A 22903-nucleotide genomic window follows, 5' to 3' on the forward strand; every position below is an offset into this window, starting at 1 on the left:
GCATTGTGAAGCATGAAAAATTAACATACATAACTCTGTCACATGCACATGTTTTATTTGTCAAAAAGTATGTCTTGTGGGTCGACCTTGTTAAAAATCCCAAGAAATCTTTTAAGAAGCAATCAACTCTTATGGTAAGACTCCATATATAATAAGCAAATCATAAGGTTTTGTTAATTCTCTTCAGGATTCACTTCTGCCAGGACTGCTCACCTGCTTGAAGCTGAGCAGGTGCTCAGCAGCACTTGTGGGCTGGGCACAGAGGGCTCTGAGCCTCTGAGCTCGTGTGTTCCAGAGAGGAGGGGTTTTGGCTGTGTCTCTGCAGCTACTTTGGCTAATGCTGCTGGCTCAGAAACAAGCAGCAGCCAACACAGCGACCTTGGTTTGGGCAGCTTACGTTTCTATTTGCAATTACAGCTATTTCTATGCCTTCTATGTGTATTTATATTAAAAGCAGTACACCTAGTGCCTTTCTCACAGATGAAACTAGCTGATACGTTTTAACTGGAAACACTTTATTTGGGTTTGTTGACTTCTTGGTGTTCGGATTGAAAGAATTTGAAGTCTAATCAGTAACAAGGAAGCAGCTGACATGCCTGTGTGCTGCACCCTTCACGAAGGGACCTTCAGAGCACTGAGAAATGCAGGCTGTAACACTCTCCTGCTGAACACTGCTGTGTCAGCGGAGAGCCCCAGGTTTTACACCTCCAGCCAAAGGGGCAGGTCCAAAACAACCACAGCACACCTCAGGCAGTGCTTGCTGGCACCCAGCATCCCTGGTGCAGCTCCTCAGGCTTTGGGACAGCCCCATCCCAGTGCCTCTTCCCAGGGAAACAAACCCAGCTGGGCTCTCACAGGACGTGCTGGCTCACAGACAGCTGTTGGAGCCTCTGATGTTACTTCTGATGTCTGGAAAGAAACTTTGAATACATTCAAGGTGAATTTAATGACCTCCTGTTATCCAGAAAAGGCAAAGTACAGAAAAAATAAAGATCTCACCTGCACTTGTATCTATTATGGTCAACTCATGTTAACAGAATGTTTTGCTTTAATACTTGACTTACATTAATACCTCACATTATTACACGTATGAAGCCAAATATGACGCTAACTTAGTTGCTTACAACCTCAAACCTTACTCCCAATACACATTCCAATAAATTTATTCTGTAAAAACAATACATTTTTTTGTTTCCTTTTTGTTTTGTTTTGGTGTTTTTTTGGTTTTTTTTCCTTGTGTTTTTTTTTTTTTTTCATTTTTTACAGTAAACTCATCAACTACAAACCTTGAATACGCAAAAGATGTTCCAAGGACAAGCATAACAAGGATTGATAAAACCAGACTAAATATGTTTTCACAATAAAAGCTGGCATAAAAATAAATAAAAATCTCTATTATCACAATAGCAACAATAATGTACACAGAGTAATGGATTTGGAATGCTTACTTACTAGTCTAGTTCTATTTCCAAAAGGAAAAAAAAAAGCCAGAATGACAGCATCCTTTTTTAAGCCTTTCATTATTTAAAATTGATGTTTTGTTTTGGTTTCCCATAGGGCTGTATATCACAGTAAGCTTAAAAATGGAAAGCATCCAAATGAATGATTTCAAATTGTGTTGGCATTGGAAAAATCCTTGTATTAATCTAAAGAAACACAAAAAGACTTTCACTAACTCCACATATAGGAACTAAGTCAGATAGTGTACATTACATCATGGTTTGGAGAAGTATTAAGAGTATAACTAGCTAGGTACTTCTAATAAGGAAAGGTATTTTATTACATTATTGAACTTGGTGGTGATTTCAACTGAAGAAGAATTTTTCTTTCATGTTGTAAACTGATCAAAACCCAAGAGAGAATGGATCTAGGAAAATTTAAAATTATGTCTCTACGTGGAAGATTACTGTAGCATTGAATGGAGGGGACTCATTTCTAAGATTTAGTTGTGTTTAAAAATGTTGATTTAGAATGATATAATTTGGAGTTATGCCTTTTCTGTCTCGAAAAGGAATCTAAAACATGTTCAAGTATGCAATATCTTCATAAACCTCAGCCACTGGAAAAGGGCAACTTCATGCAACCAAATAATATGAAAATCAAAAAGTAACCCTTAGAAAAAAGGGTAAAAATGTCATTTCTGCAAACACAACAGATAGGAATGTGAATAATGTGCATACAAACTGGGATGCTGTTGATGGTACTAATGAACAGATGTGGTGACTCATATCAAATCCAAGAATATTAGACAACCAAACATGTAACCTTCTTGTGTTTTCCCTTAATATTCAGCAGTCATTATGTTGGTTAAGTCTGAAAGAGAAAGAGAAAGAAGTCACATTTAATGTAAGAAATAACATGCTGCATCAAACTTGATACAATTGATGTTATATTTCCACACTTCTTAGTCACAGGTACAAGTGACCACCTGGTCCATTCAAACGAATTTTTTCTAGAGAAAACTGCTTTGTTACATCAACTAAACATATCACTACAAAATATTAATGAGCACAGCTTAAAAGTAAACATTTAGGGCTGTATTCAATAAGCAGCTCCTGTGATATATGTGGGTGGGTTTTCCCCCAGTCACTCCATTACAAACCTTGTAGCACACTTGAGGCACAACCAAATTTTGTTTTTTTCCACTGCACAAAATCACCGATGGGCTTCATGCAGGAGCTCAGGCCCTGCTGCATTCCTGGATGTCCAGCCACAAGAACACCCTCTTGTTCAGATACAGGAAAGCTTAGCAAGCATGAGCAAAGATTAACATTTTCATCTCTAAGGGATCCAAGTGCTGCTTCTGAAAAGGAAACAGCTTGGCTCCAGTTCATTGTAAGGTGATGACAGAAGAGGAACTCCCACGGGTGAGTCAAGGTCAGCCCTTGCTTTCCCTGACATTAGTGGGATCAGGATCAGACTATCCTCACATGATCACAGCAAGAGACACAAGTCTTGGTTTCCTCCAATTGAACAGAGATGGCAAAATTCACCTGGTGGCCCTGGGACAGGTTACATAGCCAGCAACATGACAGCATGCAGTGCACCATGACCACCCACCTCTGGGCAAGGCATCTCTCCTACAACACTACAACAACACCTTCCCTGTCTTTGGTCAGTACAGTCCTCTCCTATGACAAGTGCTTTGTCAAGAGTAAAAATGGAAACCTTTGCTGTCTGTGTGGGAGGTCCTGCTACATCCTGGCTAAGGACACACAATCAGGGGTTATTATCAAGTGTTCAGGCTTACAGGAACTACCAGAGCCCTGACTCCCCCAAAAGGGGAAACCATGTGCTGCCCATCCAGCACACCACACTCCAGAGGCCTCTCTCCTGTTTCAGAGTCAGGGAGATCATACTTAGAGATGCTTTGGGGGGGTTCACTGCTGTTCCTTTCCCTTCAGACACCCAATTAAACAATTACACATAATCAGTCAATCAAGCCCTGCTTTCTGCTCGGGTTCCCACTGGCAGTGGCTGCCCAGCACTGACAGGTAGGATGGGGTAACACAGCTGCTTCCTGTGCTGGAACTCTCAGATCCAGTACAGAAAGATGTCCTTTTGGAGCGTGAAACCTTGGCAATTATTACCAAAATTCCCTTCTGGGCTAGGCCCAGAAGATTGGGTATGATCATCCTTACGTGGGTGCTGGGAACATGAACACCTCCCCTCCACACTGTGTCACAGACACAGCTGCTGTGCCACGGGAGGGACAACAAAGAGACAGACAATGCAAGTCATGCTCGAGGCTTTTGGCAGTTTCCAGAGGCATGTTCCCCTCCTGGCAGCAGTGCCAGGTGCCCAGGGCAGCAGGTCCTGTCCCCAGCAGGGAGAGCCGCAGGGCAGGGCAGGCTCTGGCCAGGCTCAGCCCTCCCTGCAGCTCGGGGATGCGGCAGCCCGGGCACCTCCCCTGGTCTCCATGGTTTCACGGCTCTCCAGAAACACAACTCTCAAACATCTTTGTTTGAACGAGTCTCCCAGCCTCACTGCAAGCTGTGGTACACCGTGTGCCGTGCTGCACACAAAGGAGAGAGCAAGGATCTGACTGATTCCAGTGCAAAGTTTCTGTTATCAGTGGCAGCACACAGAAAACAGAGCAGGGAACAAAACTAAACCCACAAACTGCTGTCTGTTCTTCTGGCACTGAAGATTACTTCCTTAACAGTGTCTGGCAACTAATTCAGCCATCCTGTACTGTGAAACTGCATGGGCGGAAGGATCATTGTTTACTTGCTCTGTACAATAGTTGTTATTCTGCGTTGCTTTGAGGTCAAAGTGGTTACAGGATTCAATGTACACAGAGCTGCAAATATTTCATCTGTACTGGCTGCTTTAATCTCAACTTGCATTCAGACATTTATGTTTCCTCTGAGTTATATCCCATGTCCTTAGCCAGCAGTGCTGCTATCCTGAAGGCAGCAAACACAACTCCTTACACCATATATTATGCCACTATTTGATTTTTACATAGAATTTTTTACTGTGCAATACTTAGACACATTCTAAAAAATATTATCTTTTGCTTTGAAGGGTAAATTTTAGCATGCCTCAAATAGCAGGAAAAGAAAATCAGACAGAAAAACATACTCTGTTTTCATTTTTTGTACAAAATGCTTTTACATTGTACCAAGCCCTAAATTCTATGCTTTCAATGCTGATAAGCCCCCAAACCTGCTATGCAGCCTGACCAGTGTTATTCCTGATAAGTAAAGAAGAGCAGAGGAACCAAACATCTCAAAACCACATCAAAAGGACACAGTGAACCTGTGCTTCTCTGGCCACTTGTACCTCACAGAGTAACTGGGATTGTTGCTACCCCACAAGAATACCACAACAAAAAAGCCTGGACACAGGCTGTTTTAAATATGTTCTCCCAAATGCAATGGTGTCAGATGGCAATAATTTTGGACCAGATTTTGATCCCCTTATTCATGCTGGCAGTTGCCTCCACAAATAGATCCACTGACTCAGTTGGTAACTAATTGTCAGTGTGAGAAAAAGGATCACAGTCCTTTACTCCATTTTAATATTCAGGCTGTACCAGAAGCAAGAAAATGCATCTCATTTCTAGCCAATTTATTCTTTGAAGAGAGTAAAATCATTCACCTGCTGCACCTGAACACCAAGCAAATGCCTCCTTTACCAACACACTGCCCAGACTGTCACTAAAACAGCGAACAGCAAAATGAAAACTTGCCACATACCCTGTGTGCTGGCCTGACCTTCAAACACTCTCTAATAAGGCCAGAACCACAGCCAGCTTTCTAACATGAGTATGTGGCCATTCAGAAGTAAAGTAAAAGCAGTTTAGGTGTTCGGTTACAAAGATTCAGAGTTATGCCAGCGAAGAACTAAAGACACAAGTCACCAGAGATTTAAATGAGGAATGTAAATCTGCTGCCATGAATTCACTCATTTATCAGCTAATTTAGTACCATGAAAGTAAACAACACAGAGCCATGAATACCTTTCCACCAGAAAATTTTCTTTACATGGTATTCTGAGAAAGCCAAAACAATTTAGTATTTAACAGCAGGGAAGAGTTCTGGGAAGATTCTGTGACTCAGGATCTGAGCAAACTCTGGGATGGGCTGTCTTAGCTAATACACTATTAGTTAATCAATATGGGATGATTAACCCCTGAGGTTCAGGCTCTGCATCTTTCTGGGGAAGGAATCAGACAATGAACAGCTGTTAGGAAAGAGCTTGAAAAACGTGTGGTGACGGAACATAATAACCAACTATGGCTGGGACTGAGGAAACATCTCTTTCTTGAGAGTGCCTGTAGTACTCAAGAATAGCTCAGAAACTAAGGGATGGAGATCAAAAAGAGAAAGCACCTTTGTCTACCCAAGGGATAAAAAGAAAATCACAAGTTGAGCCCTTGAACAGTACGATATTGGTTGAAAAAAAAATATAATAGCTCTGAAAGTACTTTTATTTGCTCTGGGTTTGAGTCTTCAGGAAGCCATCACCTGGCATTTTGAAGCTTACCTCTACCACCTGGAGGTTAGAATTTTCATTAAAAAATATAGGTGAAGGTGCTCCTGCAATCATCTGACTTTGGCTGTTAGCCCTTCAAGAAGATCCCTGTAATGCTGAGGGTAAGAGTGTGATTAAAAGGCAGGATTGCATCTGATCTGAGGAGGAGAGATGGGTCTTCAGCCTGCAGTCCAGGCATTATAAAAGGCAATTACTACCTCATTATTAGTGGTTTTAGTAAGAGAAAAGCTTGTCTCCTTCAGGCACAGTCTGAGTGAGAGGCCTGGGAGGTGCAGAGCAGGGGGGCAAAGGCACTCTCAGCACATGGGAAGCATCCAGGGTAGGGTGGCCAAGCCATATGTGCCTCCATGGTGGCCAAGGGCACTTTCAGCCCAGGGGCAGCACCTTGGCCAAGCCACATGTGCCTCCATGGTGGCCAAGGGCACTCTCAGCCCAGGGGCAGCACCTTGGCCAAGCCATTTGTGCCTCCATGGTGGTCCAGCCTCCATGAGCAGGCAGCTCTCGAGCAGCCGGGCACAGTGACAAACCACAGCAATGAATCACACCTGTCCTTGACACCAGAGCCCTGAACCCTTGTTTTTGGGTATCTGACTCAGGGTATCTTTTATCTCTCTGCACCTTATCTTGAGCGAGCAGCGGTTCTCCCGCGCCCGTTCCGGAGGCTCCTGGCGCCATCTCATGGCCACACCAACGCCCTGGAGTGGCCGATTGGGGACAGCAGGGCACTGGGCTCTGCACACTGCAGGGAGGGACCCATCCTCTGCACACTGCCTGGCCAGGCTCTGCTCACCAGCTCAGTGACTCTAAGGAGACCATCATCTCCTCTATGGTGGTGTCTTTAGCAGGTCGAGACATTTGTCTGAATTCTGTGTGTGAGCAGAAGGATCACATCCCAACTCTCCAGGTGCATGTTGCTCTTTTTCAACCTTCCTTTCTACAGCAGAGAAGTCCAAGAGTGTGAGCTGGAGGAGCTCAGTGCCCTGCAGCAGAGCCTCAGCCTGGGTGTCCAGCAGGATGTGGGCGCAGTGTCCAGCACAGCTGGCCCCGTGCCCCAGCTCACCCATCCTGACACTGTGGGCTGGCTGTTTAGCACCAACTCAAATAGAACCTGCCACTCTTCCCCCAAGTGCCCTGTGTCTTCTAAAGGCAGACCTTCTAAAAGGACACTTGGTCTGGCTCTGAGGAGCAGCAGGAGATGGAGTGTCCCCTCCTGGTCCTCCAAGAGAATTGCACTACTGACAAAACCTCAGTGAAACGCTGAAGAGATTCACATGAGAAATGGCGATTTTGCAGCAGAAATGGCCAAGGTGAAATACATGGATCAGAATGTGAACTTTTCCAAACTTATCAGTGCTTTTATCTCAAGCTGCCCTTAAAAGCACATCCCCATTGTCTCTTTAATCTGTATTACTAAAACTCCACCATTTCCATAACATTAAAAGCATCCAAGACCTAACAACAGACTCATTGCTCAAGCATGAGTTCTGCATGGTGGAGCTGCAGGAGTCAGAGCAGAGCCACCTCCCCACATGGGTATGACAATATTGACTCCAGATATTGCTTCAAGTTGGTGCTGGCAGAAAGGATAACACTATTGACAGTATTTCAGCACAGAGGCTAAAATATCTGTAATCCTGAAAATGCTGAGAAGCACAACCATGTTGTAGCATGCTGGACTTCACCTCTCGAGCATGTCACAAGCATGTCACACCAGGAAGAAAGAGCCATATGAATGCAACTGCCACAAAGCCAACATTCTGTGTGATGTTTTAGCCACTTAGTCTGTGACTGACCTAAGTAAGCCTTTTGTCCTTACATGGAAAATGTGCCTGAAGTCCACAGACATATCCCCTGTCACTGCCACAAACATGGGAAACACAGCAGGGCCTGCTGAACCTCCTGTTACCTCAGATGCATCTTACAAACAGTTTTCTCACTCAAATACCTATCTGAAGACATGGAAGTGTCACAGAATTCACGAGGCAGAACGTGAGCCACCCTTATCAGCCTCTGACACTCTGTGGGTGAGAGGCTGGAGGGCACAGCTGGGCAGGGTCTCCTTGCATCAGTCCCTGGCTGAAGCCAGCAGCTTGCTCAGAGTGAATGGGAGTGTGAATTTTCCTTGTGACCCCATGAGCCACCTATCAAAGTCTTTACAGCAGAGTCACAAAACAACTACACAGCACTGCAGAGGGACACGGAAAGGGAGCCTTGGGAGGAGTCTCTGAGTGGGAGCCAGCAGCAGCTGCCCAGAGGTTGTGTTTTGTGAGAAAGGGTTTGGCTGAGCACGCAGCTGGGTGCTGAGGCACCTCAGCAGTGTCAGCTGAGAGCTGTGCTGGCTGGCCTCCTCTCACACCTGGGCATTTGTGTCACTCAGCTCCTGTGACAGCCCAGCCCGGCTGCTGCCCACGTGGCACAGCCTTGGCACGGGCACTGCTCAGGGACTTGGAGCTCCAAGTGCTGGAGCAGACAGGCTTGTGCTGCTCCAAAGGCTCAGAAATAGCAGGGGCTGCTAAAGGTGGCTGAGTAACCAGCTGCCATGTAATCCCCCTGCTCAGCCTGCCCCTCTTGTTGTTGTGGTCACAACAAAGTAATATTGGTATGAACACACAACTGAAAAAACACACAAGGGGATTGTATGAAGCTGCTCTGGAGCAGAGTGCATTTCCCATCCTTGGAAGCTCCTAGCCCAGGGCAGCACCTGCCCTGCAACCTGCAGAATGCAGAGTCTGTCATGAGCACATGAACCCTCAAGAACCCTGAGGAGGGCACTGGGACCCCACAAATTAAACAAGTGTGACAGGGCAAGCAGGCTCCCTCTGTTAGTGAGCCAGCATGCATTATGCAAACAGTCTGATTCTGCTCTCACATCAATTTTGCATCATTCCAGCTCATGGTTTACAGTGGCTCCTCTCAGCTGACATCTATGCAAGTGGCAGAACAAAAATAATGCTCTGTTCCAGTCATTTCTCAGAGCAAAAATGTACAAATTTTGGCACCAAGTCCATGTTTCTGTTCTAGACACATCCTGAGCACTGAAATGCAACCCAAGAAGGTGGCACATGGGACACACAGGTCACCCTGGCTCCAAAGCCCCCCAGGAGCAAACTGCATGGGAAGTGAATGACAGGAACAGAAGATTACCCCTTCACTGGTTTTCTGCAAATCTGAAGAAGTGTTTCTTGTGTCATTGCCTGCGTCCCCAGCATCAGAGCTGCTCTTATTTTCTTCCTCTTTGCAGTCCTTATCATCTTCATCTCCAGGAGATTTCCGTGACTGCTTGGAGGATTTCTAAAATGATCAACAACAAAGTGAAAATTAAAACCTGAGCTTCAGCCATAGAAAGACACTTCTGAAATGTATGTGGAATGCTGTCTGATCATGCATTTCCCTGGTCAAGGTGAATACATGGGGTGAAAAGCATTTTTCAGGTGAAGTAGCTGCAGTTACTGCCACCAGTGAAGGAAATTTCTCTGAAATTCTGTGTTCAGCACAGGTTGGCAGCTCAATTGACTGAAAGACAGACACAGTAATAGGAGCTGGGTATTAGTGCTGGGTCACCTGTAGGTTTTGTTAGTTAATGAAACAGATGGTGCCAGCTTGGCAAAAGTTTTGATTAAATACAGAGATGTAAAATGAGAATAACATTAGCAGAGCTGCTTTCCATACTTTTTTTTAGTGCTGTCAGCTTTAATATATTAACATTAGAGCCATGTGGAACCAATATATCTTCTCCTTTACATCCCTTTATGTTATGCAATTCTACAGTACAAAAGGATAAATTGTGGCATTAAGCCACCATTTTCATAATCCTCTGTTTGTCCAGAATCTTCTGGAAAGAAGATGGCAGACCAGACCTCAATTTCTGATGTAGAACACACAAAATGGGTGAAAATACATTTTGTTTGGTGGATCAACCACAAAATTCACACTCTCCCCCAAACTGTGCCTGGATCAGATTGTTTGATTGCTTCTTCTCATTTCCATTAGTTTTCGCTTTCAGAGAAGAATAACATGAATGTGAATAAATTGACTCTGCCACACTTTACACAATTTTTCAGGTGAAGTGCAGCCCTGGAGGCACACACAGAACCAGAGGAAGTGACTTTAATGTTGCTGCCCTTCACCCCAGGTGACAAGTGAGAAGTTTATCTGAACCCAAAGGTGTCACTTCTCAGGGGATTTTCCCCATCAGCCACTGGGAGACAGACACATCACTCTTAGCTGCCTGATCTACACTGTTACATGAGATGTTAACAGGGCTGGTTTATTAACAGGGCTGGTACAGTTCAGGTCTTATATCCACAAACTGAGTATCCTACTCCCTGCTTAATGAATGAGTTCTTCCACCTTCCCATTCTGTATCCTGGACTGAAGTATTTCACACTCAGCTCCAAGAGGAGCAATTGAGCACATCTGGCCCTACCAGATCCTTCTGGGAGATGGAGGAGGAAGCTTCAGTTCTCCTGGACAGGAACCAAACCTGAGCTCATGACTCTCAGGAGGCCCACTCATAAGGATTTTTTCTTCTTCTTGGGGAGAGACTGATCTGAGATAATCAAACCTATCAACCCATCTTTGCATGGATTTTCTTCCCAGCCCTTCTGATCTCCTTCCCATAGTTTCACCTTCTTCTCAGTGTGTGGGCACTGGAATAGGGCAGAGTATTTCAAGTGGTGTCTCACCAAGGCTACAAATCAAGTCCACTCCCCTTTGCCTGTTTGAACAGCACTGTCCTGGTATCAGAATCAAAATGCTAAAGGAGGAAGCACAAATTTCCATGAGGTGAACAGTATTCCAATTACAAATGCCCATGGATAACAACAGGAAAAGTCAGAAGATAACCTTTGAAGTGTAGGATTTTTTCCGTTTTGAGCCGGCTTTTTCGTTCTTTCTTTTTCCTTTTCCATCCTCTTCTACCCGGTCACCTTCCTCCTCACTGCTGGCATCTGCTGTATTTCCTCCTTCTCCTTCAGTTTCTGATGAGCTCTGTTGCTGAATTGCCTTTAAAATAACAACAACAATAATAGCATCAACAATAAACATATCACTAATATCTATTACTTGATTTTTGTTCTGCATTGAAGATAGAAAGATGGAAAAGGACAGCTTACACTTTAATTGCTACAGTTAGGAAGAGCTCAGGTTATTTTTGCAATTATCAGGAAAAAGGGCTGCAAAGGCAATTTTCTCAGTCACCACTTGAACTCAGTTATCAGATGCAGATTCTGGGATCAGAAGATCCAATAAAAAAAACATGTTTGCTGGAGGAGAACTAAGGGCTGCTCAGTGCAGAGACCTGGCATGCTCTACTCTGGGAAAAACTACTGAAACTTTCAGACTTTGGCTGCAATAGCAGAGACTTTTTTGTGAGAGAAGATGGCTGTTACACTCCCCTCAAAGGGCAAGATCTGTGTTTTGGAAAAGCAAGCCCTGACCAGCAGGCTGAGCACTCTTTGACAGCCCATCTCCCACAGACTATTCACTGGACTTTTTTTAAATCCCCAAGTGTATGCAAAACATGTGTAGGGCTGAAAATATGAAACAGGAACTGAGAGAGGCAGCAGCTTTTCTGCAGGTGGTCTGTATCTCTGGCTTGTAGTGTTTTGTGATAATAATGTAATAGGTGTTTGCCTGCTTTTGGAGGTGATTCCTGCCTTCAAAGGACCACATTTTTTTAATGAGAAAAGTTCTTTGTTTTATGCAGCCCACCAACTACTCTTCTCCCCCTCCAGCTTCACTGACTTTCTGCTCTGGACACCCAACAGGGAGAGCTGTTGTACAGCAGCAACTGTCTCCTACAGCAGCTTAACCCTCCACCACCTCACTCCTCTTAGCTTTGGCACTGCCAAGTGTGGAAATCAAAAGTGCAGTGACCTTAAGGTCTGTGTAAAATACATGGAGCCTGATATAAAAATAAACAATAGAAAGAAGAAGTCAGAAATTATTCATGTTTGTACAGGAGTAAATAAAACCATCCATTTTTAATTTAACTAAATGTGTTCCAGAATTTTCCACTTCACCACTCCAGAATGTCACAGAAAGCAAAAGGCTCTGCAGTATGATTAAAGTTCCATTTGTCACAGAGTGTGAGACCACAGTTGTCTTTACATTACACAGCTACCAGAGCTGTGAAACTTTCTTGCTCCATCAAAACCAGAAGCTTACACGTCACTCTTAAAGTGCTCACTTTGACAAGCAGTAAAAGAAGAAAACAAGAAAGACAGGAGCAATAGGTGTGAAAGTCATTTACCTGATATCCAGTAAACTTTACTCCAGGGTTGTTTTCTATTTCCCACAGGCCTTCATTAAATCCTTTTCGCTTGTTCGATTTCCCAAACTTATCTTTGTATTCTTTATATGGGAAAAGGTCTTTGGGCCCCAGGAACGCACTGCATTGAACAGAGGGAACAGTCAAAAAAGGACTTATCACACTCTCCTCTTCAAAAAAATCATAACATTAACACTGCAAATGCTTTCCCTATTCTTCTGCTCATTGAAGCATTTCTTTTCTAGTTTTATTTATTTATTTTTTTGGTCACGCTGGCTTTGAGTTACTGCTGTGAGTCTGATTTAATGGATTGGCTCACCATCCTGATGTTTGATGTAGTAAAATCATGCTGGGTATCTCTAGAAACAACTGAAACATCTCTATTTTATTAACAACTGCTGGGAACTGGCACTTGAACAGTTTATGAAAGTTTATAAAACAGTTTATGATGTCATTGCTTGCGATTGCAAGGGACCAATCCTAGAGTTATAAATCCAGAAAGGCCTCAAAAATGCCACATGAAAAAAAAAGCATGTAAGGAGTGCCTAGGACCCATGAGCCAAAATCTGTCCCTTGTACTATGGGGCAGAAAAAGCAGTGACATTTATTACCATCTATACTGCCAGTAAGCCCGGGAGCTGCTTTCTTGGAATTAGCCCCCCACATACTAAATTCTGCACAAACACAATAAGAATGCTCTTTCCCAAAAATCTTATAATTTCATATAAGAACAAAAAACAATGGATGAATATAGGCAGATGAGTAATACAAGGAAACAATGAGACACACAGGGTGCTTGTGGCCAAATAGTTTTTTAGACAGCACAGCAAAGGAGGGATTTGCTGCTGCCTAAGTCAGCTGCACATTGGGCCAACTAATTTCAGGCACAAGCATCACAATGCAGGGAAAAATAATTACATAAAAAAAGAAGAGTGATGATTTGTCCTGCTTTTCCTACACACATTACAGCAAAACTAACTTCTTCTAAACTCTTAAACTGAAGGAAGCATAACTCTCTTTTTGTTGGGTATCTATATCTACTGAATTCTGCATGGTGACATTGAGATTGTAATCACAAGTCAAATTAAAACAATGAAGTTAAAAAGACCCCTTCATTCCCACATGTAAAAATTCTGTGTCATAAATGACCAGAGCTGAGCAAGTCCCAGTGTCCTTCACCATAATCACTGTCCTACTTTGCTGATGATCTGTGCAATTCATGTTAACTCTCTGGTCTCCATCACTGTGGGAATGTGGATTAAATACATTTATTGTTGTAACCTCACCATGACATTGGGAGTTTGCCCTTTTCTGCAGATGGGATTCTGAGGCACAAAGATTTGTCCAAGGTCAAACTCAAACTGACAGCAGAGTGCAGAGGAAAAACCAGCTCGCTTCAGTCTCAGTCTAATATCTTAATCACAGGATAATATTTCTTCCTTTCTGCAATCATTATTTCAGATTAATGCCTGATTTATGCCCAGCATTTATGAATGTGCAAAGCTCCATTCACTTAAATCATCCCACTGGCCAAGCAGTTTGCCAGTGCAGAGCCAAATGGTTGCTAAAAAGTCATCAGATGGCAAATCCCTGAGGAAAGAGCTTCCTTCTAACTCCACCTGAGACAGCATGGGATTCACACTCAGCTGGACATTGAGAAATATCTTAATTATATAATTACAAAGCCAAGAATGCATTTCTACCTGAAAGCCAAACAGTGATTTCCAAACGAACAGGTGCCATGTTAATATTAAATGCTACGCTAAACAAATTATGTTATCTACACTTTTACTAATACCAGGAGATGTCTCTTTGTTGTCAAAAATATAAACAAACAGTTCTAAGATGAATAACAAAGGAAAACTGTATGAAACTTAGTATGAGCTACCTTAACTTAGCTCAAGAGTAATGTATGGAAATGTTTCCACAGTCTTTTATGTAAACACTGAAAAGCTGTCTACATGTTTGCTTGAAATGCATTCATTGCCACTGGGAGAGCATAAGTTTCTACTGCTCTGCTATAAAAGTAAGGAGCTGCAATCTACAGTTCATTTTTAACAGTCAGGCTTTTACATTTATAAAGTAGGAACTACAAACTGTTTTTCTCTTTCAGATGCTACAGTGAGATCATGAGCTCACAAAATCCAAATAAAAAAAGATTGTCAGTTTGGGATTCACTCATTTTGGAATAAAAGTGGTCAGTTTTTTTCTTAAATGTTTCTCAGAAATGATGTTTCCATTCAAAAAATTATTACATTTTGTTTTCTGATTTGAAAGCATTGTCAGTTTATTTAAACTTTATTCTTTTCAGATTATTTTGTGACAATACTAATAGACCACAATATATCAAAACATCAGGTTGTTTCATTCTAGCAATGGAGCTAGAAAAAACAGAAGAACTATTTTAACTAAAGAGAAGCTATTATGAACTTTATAAAGCAGAAACTGCCTTTAAAGATTTTTTTAAAAAATAAAATGTGATGTGTGAGCTATGGAGCTTATAATATTCTGGAATAACATTAAAATTCAAAAATAAACCATAAATTTTTAATAAAGCTTCAAGCCTCTAACATTGAATTTAAAATATCATCAGAATTTCATTTTTCCAGCTTTAAAGGAATTCTAGAGAACATGTTACCTGCAAATAGGGAAGGAAAAGTTTTAAAATTAAAATATTTTGCAAAATGGAATGTGACTTGTTTTTTAGCTATCTCAGACATAGTTTAAACTAGAGACATGTACATTATAATATTGAAACTTTGCACCTTGTAGCAATTATGATGAGACCTAACTCACCTCTTGTGCTCTGATTCCTTTCTTTCCCTATGAGATCAGCCAGCTCAGTTCTTCTATCCCTTCTGAGAGCTCCATTCTACAATATCCCAGCACAGATCTCCCAGGAATGCACATGTTCTGAAGCTCTGCTGAGACTCTGGGGTCTGCTTCCTTTCACATCACAAACCACCAAGTGAGCTCTCACACGGGACATGAGCTCAAACGTGTCCAAACACAGGAGCCTGATCTCTGCTATCATGGACATCCAAGCAAGAAATGTTTGCCCCTGCCTCTGAGTTCAGGGCTTTTTCAGACCCTCTAATGAATTCATGCCCACACATTTCTTTACAGGATACACAGGATTTTGTGTTTAGACCATGAAGGCAGCAGCATTCCCAACCACTCTCAGCTTTCACTCCCATTTGTTCATACCAATGAGTTGGGCTGGCAGGACCTTTCTCTAGGCTCCCAATGGCTTCAGTCAGGATTTGTTCCAATGAAATCAGAGGAAATGATGTTGGCTGTGCTGCAAAAAGGCATTTCCAAAGGAATGGGTCATTCACTTACGTTTCATGAGTCCCAAAAAAGAAGATGGGGTATTTATTTGCTGGAGGCTTGACGGCTCCTTCAGGAAGTTCATCAATCTGTAAGACAGAAAGCAGTGGAAAAAGATTATTCCCAAAAGTGGTGTCCCTCATCCAAGCATCCTACCAAGCCATGGAGGTGCTAGCAGAGGTGTCCTGCAGCCCTGGGAGGTCCCACTGTGTGTGGGGTGGGGAAGGGAAAGCAGCTGCTGGAGTTTCAGGCAAAGTCAGCATGACTGAAATACTGCAGGGAGACAGCAGAAGACCCAGGAGCATACACAGAGTTTTAATGATTTCATGGGCATTATAATACACAAAGGCAATAAAATCAACTCTGCTTAATTTAAGTGTTAACTTCAGATCCTGCCTCATCAAAGGCATGGAAACCCAGAGGGTAATCCTGCCTGTCTCACACAGCCACCTCAGTAACTCCTGCAACAAATGGGGAACAGATGGGACTCAGGGACTCTGCAGCTGGAAAACAGGACAATCTCCCAGTGGTGCTTCCTGTGGTGATGGTGGTACACAGTGTAAAATGTGTAATGCACACCAGGGAGGGGGGCCAGGGACTCTCCTTCCCCTGCAACACCCTGATAACTGGATTTGGCTACCACTCCCCTCTCTACCCTCTCCTTTCACATTTTAATCCTGGCCTTGTATTTCTCAGGATAGAGCTGCAGAGCAGTGAAAGGAGGGATGCTGAGGGTGCTCTCCTGAGACAGAGCTGGTACTGGAACAAACCCCTCAGGCTGAGCAGTGCCCAGACCCCTTCTCCCAGTGTTTGGGTGAGAGCACCGGCTGTGAGGCAGGAGGTGAGGCCCAGGAATTAATCTTGTCTATGTCTAATTTTGTAGTCCCCTTTAACAGAAATAAGAGTCCAGGTGCCTGCCCACACAAACCAGAAACACAGCAACGCTTTAAATAACATCCAAGAGCCTGCCTTCCCAGAAACGGCACTTCTGAGCATATGTGGGTGTGTGAAATTAAGTGTCCAGAGAACTCTCTGGCTAAGAGAGAGCCTAATGAGTCTAGATACCTACAGGGCAGCACCAGTGAGCAGGTGAGTGGCCTGGTGCCTGCTCTAAGGCAACTCAGTCTCAACATCAGCATCCTGCCAAACATCACTGCAACCGAGAGCAAAGTGCTGACATAACAGTGCTACACAAAATCTGCTCCTCAGCAGAGCACAGGGGTGCAACCTGCATGTTTCCACTCAGGAGGCCAGACCCACATGTGCTTTCCTTCTCTCTTCTTGCTGAAGGATCCCTAACACTGAATTCTTATTGATTAATAAGCACCAGATTGTTTTCAAAGGATGTCCTCTTTCACAGTAAAGCATCTGCTTGGCTCCATAGCTTTCAAAGGAGCTTGAGCTTTGGTAAGAATTCAAACCCTTTTGGTCTTTCTGCAAGGACACTCCTTGGGGATGGAGAAACGAGAGCCACATGTGGAACTGTAACATCACAAGACTCCTCTCTGCAGAAGAAATGGATGCCTATCTTTTCAGTCTAACTGGAATATTGTCTGAAGCTGCACCAAAATCTGGAGATCTGAGGGCACTTCCAGAGCATTCCCTGAGGGGTGTGCAAGGTGGGACTCTGGCACACTGGGGTCATGTGTCACCATGCACCCACCCACCAGCACAGTCTGCAGGAGACAATCTGGGATTGTCACAGGGGTCACATGTCTTGTGGGCACAGCAATTACTTCTTTCTTGTACTTAACAAAGATAATGATTTGATAAATAAAAGGGGAATCTATTACTTTAATGCACATAGAAGGAAAATACACGCTGGTGGAGGATGAACACGTGCATTCCCTTTTAGCTCAGCTGTGTGAAAGGAGGAACTGAAACAACATGACAGGATTTTTGGTGTCCTCTTATCATCAGGACTCCAGAGAGGAAACGCTGTCGAAGATATTGCTTTAGAGCTCATAATTTTCTGACATTAACTATTTGTTTTTTAAGAAAGGTTGCTATTTGCTCACAATTCATTAATTAAATATAGGTATTAGACTTACAAGAATGATAAAAAGACTGCAGGTCAAAACCACTGCAACTCCCTTTCCAAACTGAGAGCAAGTCAGGGAGATGCTGCATGTCTGCAAAACATTTTATGCCTCCTTCAAGATGGAAGCATCCACATGTCAGAGCAAAAAAGGCTTTGCTGGCAGTTCACCAAGAGCAGGGAGAGGTAACACACCTCGACTGTCTGGATGCCACAGCCATCCTCCTCTTTATTGCCACAAGGAAGATGTCCAGATGCCAGAGCCCAGGAAAATGTGGACTGTTTTCACTGAGACAAACAGTGTCTGCTGGGACTGGAGTGCAAATCTCATTTGGCCACTTGAAACACGGCGCCAGCTCTGGGCTGCATTACAGAGCAGCACAGCCCAGTCACTGCCTCAGCCCCCTCTGTCACACAGCTCACCTGCTCCCCATTTCGTGGCATATTTCTTTATTCATCCAAGTATCCCTTCTGACTATGTATCATCACAGGAAACCATAAAAAAGCTTTTCATAGCTTTTGGGAGCTGGCATACACATACAAACACATGCAGCATAAATCTGCACCAAACAGCTCAAGGAGAGACTGTTAATGCTCCCACTCTAACATTTCACTCTGCAGCTGAGGTCAAGACTTTTCCTGCCTCCACTGATATTGCTGTGAGCTCCCCAGCTCTGGGGCTTATGTTGCTAGTGCTGTAACAAGGTTGGATATAAAGTGACAGTGTTATCTTAGGGCCACTGAACTCTGTGGCAGAAACTCCAGGGAATTTAGTGAAGGATGAGACCCTCTCTGCCATTAGGAAAGATCTCTTCCCGTTTTACCTCTTTCACACAAATCCCTGCATTAGAGACTGCGAGAGGAGATCTTTGCCCAATCTCCCTATTTCCAGTAAAGCCACCTTAGCCCTCTGTGAATGTGGAGTCCCTTCGTGCTTATTTAGCTGCAGAACAACCCCTGCACTCCATGACAATTGCAGTTGTTTTGGTGTAGCACAAAGCAAACAGTACAAGCAACCATACTGCAATCTCCTGCTGCTGCACTCAGTCACAATTTATTCCCATTCTACAGGATGTTTTGGTTAAATATGCTGCAGATTTGGATCCGATATTTTCCCCCATATCAGCAAGATCAAAGACAGAGACGGGGAGGGAGGGAGAGGAAGAGAATGAGCGCATGAGCACAAGAGCAAAAAAAGCATCGCTGCCTTGAACCAGGAACAAAAGAGGAAAGAGCACCCATACTAGAACACAGTGTTGTAGTCACAGAAACCTCACTAATGACTAAAGCATCTGTCTATCAGAGAGCCAGACTGCGAGTGTGTTTTGCTCCTGGAAGGAAACAAGCAGATTCTCAAGTACCCGCTACAACCTGCAATCAAACACGGCTCCATCCCTGCCTGAAGCAGAGCGGGCTGCAGCTCGCTGCACAGAAATCAGCGCGAGCAGCGCATGGCGTGCAAATCTGACATGTGCATCAGCAGCACCATGGGCAGCCGCTTCAATTATGGCTAAAATTAAAGCAGGTGGTTTCAGATTTCGAGTTTTATCCCCTCAGCTCCCGTTGCTGTCATCTGCTTAATGAATAACAATTGCTTTCTTTTTGCACAACCTCAGCAGAGCCGCACTGCCCAGCGTTTGTTTGCCAACCGAGCAGCAGAGCTTTAAAGATGTAACTGCGAGGTTTTTTCCAGTAAACAAACGCCAGGCTTCTGGGGTCAAGAACACCGAACAGAAAATTCAGCTCGCTCCTCTCCAACCAGAGCGGGGCTTTATCAAGCCGTGTTGCTAGTGACTACCAGCGTGGAGGCAAGAAATCTGTCAGATCCTTACACTGTGCTTTACTGGCTGGGATGGGTGTGCAGCCCGAGTGTTTTGCTCTCGGTGGTGCCGAGCAATCGCTGATTTCTCAGGGAGTGTCCCCGCGGGCTGTCGGGGTGGCTTTGGAGCCCTGGCACCGCAGTGCTCCCTTCCAGGGTTGGGGACCCTGGGGAGCGAGGCAGAGCCCAGCGACAAGGACAACAGCAGCACCAGCACAAACAGTCCCCGTGCCTGCCCGTGGGATGCCGGAATATGCCCGTGCCATATTCCCGACAGGCTGGGGAGCTCGCTGGAGCGCTGGTGCAGAGGAGCTGCACCCCCTCCCTGTGCTGAGCTCTGCAGAGCTCCACACTCCCTGCAAGATGGGAACCGTGTCTGTGACACACACACAGGGACAGCGGCACGGAGCTCTGTCCCCGCGGGCTGGCACAGCGCTCCGGGCACGCTGGTGTCCCTGCAGGGCCGGGAAGGGGCAGCGCTGCCCCAGGGCAGGACGGGCAGCCCAGGGGCATCTCCCTCCGCTGCAGGAGGTGTCCTGCTCCATCCATCTCAAAACCTCCGTGCTGGGGATAAGCAGCCGCTCAGAAGCAGGAGGAATTCCAGTCTATCCTTCCACCAGACCCTGTCCTATTGCTTTCCAGCAGAATTTTACACACACACAAAAACAGGTATTATGCAAAATATCTATCAGTCCCTATTTACAGAAACGAAAACTTTACATCAGCGTGCAGGGATGCTTATGTGGGCAGCAAAAACCACAAGATTTCCTTTTATTTTGCAAAAAGGGGGAATAAAAACTGCAGAGCAGTAATAACTGATTGTTTTGAGATAGTGTAAATGCCTTTGATTGGCAAAAGCACACAGAGCCATTGCTGAGATCCGCATCTCCCTCTGAAATCCCTGGAGCTGCTGCTGCACAGCAGTGGAGCACAGGCCTATAGCATTTGCTGCAAAGTGGTTCAAATTGCTTATTATTGCCCAACACATGCAAGCAGCTTGATCTTTTGCAGTTAGCTTATTAGCAGAACTCTAGATGGATAAAAGCAATAGTCTTCAAAATCCATTATTAAAATAGGATATTTTGCTTTACTACAACATTTTTATTCCAATGGATTTATTATGCTTTTTAATAGCTAATGCTACTGGGAGTCAGCAGTATAGCAGTATCTTTTCTAAACCATTATTTAAAATACTGTTCTGCAAGATGTAAAATATTAATTTTTTTTTTCCCAGAGGATCCTAAAATGTTAAAAAAAAAAAGAAAAAAAAATTAAAAATCCAACCTGCTTCAAGCTAAAAACTGTGACTCAAATTCCATAGTGCTTAAATTGAAGAGCAATCCAACTGCAGCTGATTGGAGACTGCTGACTTTTCCTCTCATGTATCAAGACTGATATTTGAAGCAGAGCACTACTCCCCAATGTACATCACATACCTGAACTCCTGGTGTGGAATGCTGGCATATGCACTTTTTCACCCATTAAAAAAGATAACCCTGTGAAGGGTGAGACTGGAAGCAGAATCCAACTTAATAAGGTGGAATTGCACAGCTACAAAAGTAAAAATTAAAAAAGTCTCTGGGCATGGAAGAGTGCCACCAGCAAAAACAAAAAGCAAAACAAGATTAAAACCAGCAGAGCATACTTCTGAACACTGCTGAAAATGGCTGAAGGGTATCCTGCAGACAGCCAGAAATGACAATATAAAGACATCAATCCTCCCCTTTTTTTCCCCTGTGCATGCTCAGGACCTCAACGAGATAGAAGACAATGAAGGGTTAGTTGGAGTCCAAACAATGCTGGTAGCAATGTCTCACTAGGAAAGATCAGCAGTCTTGCAGCTGAGTTCAGCCCCTTTACATCCCTAATTAGCAGCATATTTTTAAGACAGAAAGTTGAAATACACTTTCTGCAGAGCTGCTTTAATCTCCAGTATGAAAATGGGGCCAGAGCTTAGTTCTGCCTGACTGGTGTCTATATGCATGACTTTGTAGATAACTGATCTGTTCATGTGATTCTCTGCACTGCTGGGGCTGCTGGGAGGAAGATGGCAGAGGAGGAGATTTGGGGGATGCAAAGACAAGTCCTCTCCTTGCCCCTGGCCTCTGGGATGACCTTGGCCACACGAATCACTGCATCTCCTCCAGCCTCACTTCTATGAACGGGGACTATGGGACTGCTCTTATAAGGCACCCGAGGTGTACTGCCAAAATGAGAGGAATTCCTAATAATGCACACTTCCAGCTCTGCCAGAGCTGCATTTCAGGACACCCAACTGCAATCCTCCCAGTGAGCACAGCCCAAAGCCAGGCTGCTGCAGAAATGCTCTGTGTTCTCAAATGAAGTGTTTCCCTGCTACTGTGAATGAAGCAATGGTTCTACCACTAGGATTCTGTTTTCCCCAGACTCTTCCCCAAGGAGAGAAAAGGATGTGATCACACTGTTTTCAGCCTGACTCTTACCTGCAATAACTCAGGGACACGTCAGACAATTTTGCCAAACCAGACAAAAGGAGAAAGGCCAGAGAGATATTAAGTTTCCCCATGTTTTGTGATAAAGAGGCTGTCCAACAGAAGATGGGCAGACAAGCAGTCCATATGCTGAGAGACAGCTTGCAATGCAGGCTGAATCAAAACATCAGACACTGGGAAATCCACACAAAAGCAAGCCAGAGAAAAATAAACTTCTTAAGTTTCATGGCTCACAAAATTACTTTTTATTTGTGTATGGGTGGGGAGAGCTCGTTTATTTTAAACAAATATTGCCAGCTCTGAGGCATTTAAGATTTACTTTGCTTCCCTTTAAGCACAGTGAAGGCTTGCTTTTCTTCATCTGAATTATTCCTCAGATATCAAAATATTGTTTGCAATGTACATCCACCAAAGCAAATCAGAGTGGGCCCACTAACACCTAATGAAAGCAATTTCTGATGACAAAATTTGGTTATCCCATTTGGTTACCATCTTACCACAAACATCTTAGTCTTGAAATATACAAGTGTGAAAGAAATGCACATATAAAATGTGTTTAGAAGACATACAGCAAATAAAAATTAAATAACCAGTCAAGACATCAATAAGTGAGAAATTTCAGGGACAGGACATTTACAAACATTGTATTTCTGTCCTCCTACTCTCTTCTTAAAAACCAAAAAGACATGAAGAGTCATGTAACCTTCTTCCCCAAAGTGTTCAGATAAACCCTGCCACTTTCTGTATCACATCTCCTCAGAGTGCATGGATGTATAAGAACACTTCAGACTGAGAAATATTTTTTGGCCTCCCAATATTTACACTAGAATGTTAGTACATCATTGATTTTGTTTGGTTTTAAGGGAGAATTTTATATTCATGAGGTAGGATTTTTTTTGCCAGTTAACTTGATCAGAACACTTTCAATTAGATGCAGCCGGCCTAGAGCATTGACATTTGGTCAAACGCTC

At 43.8% G+C, this 22903-nt stretch overlaps 1 protein-coding gene across 1 annotated transcript in view; it reads right to left on the bottom strand.

Moving 5' to 3' along the window:
* Window positions 1-30: 30 nt before the first annotated feature.
* HDGFL3 (HDGF like 3) overlaps window positions 31-22903 on the bottom strand; it is a 37290-nt gene continuing 14417 nt past the window's right edge. The window contains exons 2-6 of the mRNA XM_058033571.1: window positions 15617-15693; window positions 12257-12395; window positions 10849-11007; window positions 9148-9294; window positions 31-2313 (exon numbers count right to left, since the gene is read on the bottom strand). Of these exons, the coding sequence (XP_057889554.1) occupies window positions 2308-2313; window positions 9148-9294; window positions 10849-11007; window positions 12257-12395; window positions 15617-15693 (528 nt within the window). The 3' untranslated portion in view covers window positions 31-2307. The remainder of the gene's footprint in view (window positions 2314-9147; window positions 9295-10848; window positions 11008-12256; window positions 12396-15616; window positions 15694-22903) is intronic.

This window comes from Melospiza georgiana, chromosome 13 (assembly GCF_028018845.1).
Source record: "Melospiza georgiana isolate bMelGeo1 chromosome 13, bMelGeo1.pri, whole genome shotgun sequence".
In the NCBI taxonomy this organism is placed as follows: Eukaryota; Metazoa; Chordata; class Aves; order Passeriformes; family Passerellidae; genus Melospiza; species Melospiza georgiana.